The 4,932-nt window shown below is 51.1% G+C and overlaps 1 protein-coding gene across 1 annotated transcript; it reads right to left on the reverse strand.

Annotated features, from left to right (window-relative positions):
- Positions 1 to 2,650: 2,650 nt before the first annotated feature.
- PLICBS_004089 (uncharacterized protein) lies at positions 2,651 to 3,268 on the reverse strand (the record flags this gene model as incomplete). The annotated part of the gene is made up of 1 exon (XM_065600394.1): positions 2,651 to 3,268. The coding sequence occupies one exon, from the start codon at positions 3,266 to 3,268 to the stop codon at positions 2,651 to 2,653; it is 618 nt and encodes a 205-aa protein (XP_065456466.1).
- Positions 3,269 to 4,932: the final 1,664 nt, after the last annotated feature.

Here is a 4,932-nt window from a genome sequence, read left to right on the forward strand (position 1 = left end):
CGCGATATACACGCTGCAAACGGGTGTTTCTTAGCATTTAGTTCTAGTAGTCTCATCGCGAGTTTCCGCCAGTTAAAACTTGATAAGCTTCTATTAGAATAAACTAATGTCTATAAAATATCTTTCAAATTTACGACATTATCATCCTCGTTCGATTCCTAGCAAGCAACCGCTATCTCTCTGGGTATGCCAGCGGATGCCAATGCCCACATCAGCCTCGCGCGGTTTAATGTTCCAGCTAGGGAACCACTAAAAGGTTTCAATACATGGAATCTAACTACGTACGGATTCTGATAAGGCTACCGGGCCACTTGGACTTGCGATGACAGAGGCTCTCCATGGCAAAAGCTTGGACTTCTGTAGCTGCCAATTGCGACCCACGTCTTGTGCGGGACCATAATGCACTTTACACCTTCCTGTGGCGTGCAACGTAGCACACCCCCGAGGTCCAGCTTTCCCGTCGAAATGCCCGATAGCCCTAAAGAGCTGATGTTTAGCTGAGGAGCAGTGGCACCATGATACCCCTCATCTAGCTCCCACAAGAAACTGTGCCGCGCGCCACCCCGCCCTCTGGGGGCTCCACGCAAGGCCCGGACCGTGGTGGGGTCAATGTCTGTTAGGTAGACGCCAGGGTGAAACGTAATTGGCGCTAAAAACGACGAGAGGCTGGGTGGCTTCAAGTGTGGCGGTGCATCCAGGGCGTAGGGTTGTTGACCAACGCCCCCGTCCGAAAGGATCCCACAGGACACACATCACAAGCAATGAAATCACCAGTTCTTGCCAATCATTTGACTACAGTGACCCCCTCGGGTAATCGGTGAAAGCAGCGCGTGTCCAACAATGTCAACTGTCCACTGGTCGTACCAGTCTACCGCACCACTGGTTTGCCACTCCCTGACATGGCCTGATTAAAGTCTGATGACGGGCCGCGTTCTAGATTTGCACGTTGCAGTCATTCGTGATACAGATCGTATTAGCAGACTTGGAGTCGCCCTACCAGATGCTTCACCACAGCTCTCGAAAGCCAAATATCTTACATTGGGCCCCCTTCTTCCCATGGCAAATATTCAGGATTCGCAGCACGTCAACATCATTCCACAATCTGTTTTGAAACCAACCGACATGTCAGTTATGCCAAGGCTTGATACCGCTGTGGCCGCTGCCAGCGTGGTAGGCATGGCCGATCAAGTGATGGAGGGAATACGCGACAACAACAATCATCGGCCCGACGACGCGCATGCCCACTATGTCAAAGCTGCAATTGCCGGTGCTATTGCTATCGGCGCTTATGAAATGCTCAAGCGTGATGAAGCCCAGGGCAAGAAGCAAAGCCATGGCGGGATCAACACTCAGCCGTGCGACGACGCCAATCACGGACACCATACCCATCATCACGGACACTCGCACCAGCACGATGGTCACTCGAACGACATTATTGCGGAGACGTTGGGGGCTTATGCCTTGGGAAGGCAGATGATGGGCCACAGTGACCATCACATTCTGAAGATGGTCGCTGAGGGACTTGGGGTAGCTGGGTTGGCTAGAGAGGTAGATAGAGAACTGGTCAAACACTAATACCTTCATTTGTCGCTTTCGTACTACAGCCTCTACCATGCTCATAAGCACTCACTTGGATATAGCCATAACTCTGCCCTGTTTCCAGTGTCGCTGCGGAAATGCGTTTCTGTGGCAGTGGATGTGTACAGCTGACGAGTACATTTGCCAGTCTATATCCTTTTACGAAATGAAATTGTCTCCGAGATATATATGATTGCGAGCAGTTGTGTCTCCGTGGGGTGTAAGACACAGAACCACGATGAAGCCGAGAGTGAAGAATGAGCCATCCAATTGTTGATGTCTGTGCCCTTCTCAAATTCGGCTGGAGAGTGAGCCTTTGCCAATACGCAAGCTTCCCCCGTACTTTGCACGGACCACCTCTGTGCCGGGATGGAGTCTTACTCTCATCGGGCAAGGCCTATGCCCCAGGCGCGTGACATGAGATCAAGGGCTTCCTTCCGTCATCCAGCTAAACCCATCATCAGCATCATTCATAGACTGCAATTCACACTCTTCAAACCCAGAAGGGTGCGCGGCATTGGGCTAAAAGTCTGTGGCTGCATACGATGCCCGCGTTGCCCAACCAAGTTAACCCTGGTCGATTGGTCACGGTCAATGGGGGATTCCATGCTTGTTTCTGTCCTGGAACTACTACTGCCACTTGCCTAGAGTAGTTTTCCGCTGTTAAAACACCTTCACTTACTCGCTTCCCTGCGTGCACCTACACATTGACTCGAGTACACCCCTCCATCACTTATAACTCTGCCGACCGGTGTCGTAGAGAGAACGGCTGGCCTTTGCCACCACCAGGCCAACTACTATCGCAGACAGATGCCTAGGCGTACGTAGTGATCTACACAATAGACATAGGGCCATCTTATGCTCGAAGACGAGGTCTTGGAATATGAGTGCTAAATTGCCATGCCTGACAGCACTTGAGTCGCCGTGCCACAATGGTAGCGTTGTGATTGTACTACCGCACGCCGAAATTACGGGCAAGCACCAAGAGCAGGTAGACAGAACGTAAGTCTTAAGTTTCATATGCGCTGCCATACAGTGAGTTTGCTCGCAGGCGGCTCAGCCTACCAGATCCTCATGAGACTTCAATACGCCGTTCCTGACGCGCCACGTTGTCCTTGGACAACCGTATGTGCAGAATACCGCCGTCAAGGTGGGCAGAGACATTCCCTGGTTCAATGCTCGCCGGGAGGGCAAAGGTGCGAGAAAACTTCCCGACATTCCGCTCTCGCATCAAAAAGTTTGCCTTCTTCTTCTCGCGTTCCTGGGCGCTCTCTTGGACGTGGCATACCTGCGTGGGTTTATCGTCTGCAGCCAGTTCCTGATTCTGGATAGCGGTCGCGGGCTCTTCCGTGCCTCTCTCCCCAGTTGCGGTCGCAGTGGTAAACTTATCAGGCATGGAATGCATTGGGTCGTAAGAACGTTGAACCCATCCACTGACGGATAAAGACATAGGCCCGTTGACCTCGATAGAAATATTGTTTTTGGACACGCCAGCGAGCTCGCCGTAAATATCGATGCAGTCATCTAGCTCGACCACGTCGAAATTTGGAAAGAATGTCCCCAGGCAATCTTTGTCAGGATGGTGGCTGTTTATCCCAAACTGATCGGCATATTTGTGTATGTCGTGCAGCAAGTGTACAAGGGGTGCGAGTGAAGGATTCGAGCTGATTGTCTTTGTCGTGAACTCCATAGTGGGTTGTAACTTGCATATCAAGGTGCAAAGTTAGACACAACGAAAAAGGGGCCAATTTATATTGATCGCTTGTGAGTACCGTTGTTGTGTATTAGTTTCACCTTCCGTAATCAGGCTTGGGGTGGTGCGATGCTGACCTGCAGAAGCTATCACGCCATGAATCGTGGCAAAATGGCGCCACAAAGGAGGTGTGTCGGCTAACGATCTGTGGCACTAAATTGCCTTTCAAGATTCTGTTACTTGCATGGACAGCAATTCCCACCATTGAATGATACATTCCACAAGCTTTTGACAGGCCGAAAGATGGAATCCATTTGCGCCAACCATTAAAATGGACAGACTCTATTAATACGCACCCAACTCTCAATTCGTACGCACCCCCCCACATTTGGCCACACACCAGCCACACAATATCGGCCGATGTCGCGGCCGTGAGCAATTTCGCCAGCGCCGAGAGCATGCCCAGTGACGACGATTCAAGCAGGGTCCGTTTTCAAGCCACCTTCAACCTCGCCCAAGAGCTCGCAAAGTTGAACACTCTATTAACCTCCAACTGGTCAAGGATCGCTAAAACTTCGTTCGACAGCGAGATCTTCTGGACGTTGTAGCGTAGCAGTCATCGGCCTGCAACTGTCCCCGTCGTCGCCGCCGAGCCACCAGCACGGGGAATACGAGGCATGGAGTGGCTTCTTTGATATGTAGTTTAGCGGTCTGAGTGCATCTACACCAGTCCACAAGCTCGTAAAGCAGCTGACATATGGTGGGACTACGCGCACACGTGTTTTCATTTATGGTTGTGGTCGGACGTCCTGGAGATATTATTTGTAGCGCAATGAAGAGGTGGGCGATATCGGAGGCATTGTGGCTAAATGTGGGGGGGGTGCGTACGAATTGAGAGTTGGGTGCGTATTAATAGAGTCTGTCTTAAAATGTAGCGTGGACGCACATCTGATACAAAGGGTACCAATCCCTTACCCAACTTTGAACGATTTGTCGTATCGCTGAGCATGGAGTCCGGGGAGGACTCGCGTTGAGAAGACGAAAGACAACGCGGCCTTACCGATTGTGCTTTGGGGGGGAATGCCCAACGAGGGCCTCACTAGCTTGTTGAAATATCGACACGAGTGTCAGGTACCACAGCCCTGTCTTCAGCTGTCGAGCGGTGCCAGCCAACAGGGCCGAGGGGTCCATCCTCAATATCAGTTAACGGAACTGGTTATAAATGAGTTACATGATCATTTTGAATTGTATGATGTAGTACAGTTTTTATAAACCATGAGCTCCAAGCGAAAATAGTAGTCTTGAAGGGGGCCTCATTGTACAAGTCTGGATGGTCCAACAGCCCCTGGACCTACGGGTAGGTCGCTGCACTGCTGCAGCTCTCTGCGTCTGGAGTCGGGCAAGTCCAAGTCAGCCGACCCAGCCTGCAATGGAAAAAAGATCGTCTTGTACATATTCGTCATGCAGGGCTGCAAGTCCGGCATCAGCAGACTCGGCCAATTTGGAAGAGCTCCGCTCCAACAGCTTTGTGGAATGCCCTCGAAAGGATGATCTAGTTTGTGGAATGAGTGCTCAAACTCGGTTGGTGACCCCCATTTGTGAAGAATATCCTCTGTCGTTTCATTTTGCTGCAAGTGACTGTGCTGACGTTCTTCTAGATA

Source organism: Purpureocillium lilacinum, assembly GCF_023168085.1.
Source record: "Purpureocillium lilacinum CBS 284.36 DNA, scaffold_3, whole genome shotgun sequence".
Taxonomy (NCBI): Eukaryota; Fungi; Ascomycota; class Sordariomycetes; order Hypocreales; family Ophiocordycipitaceae; genus Purpureocillium; species Purpureocillium lilacinum.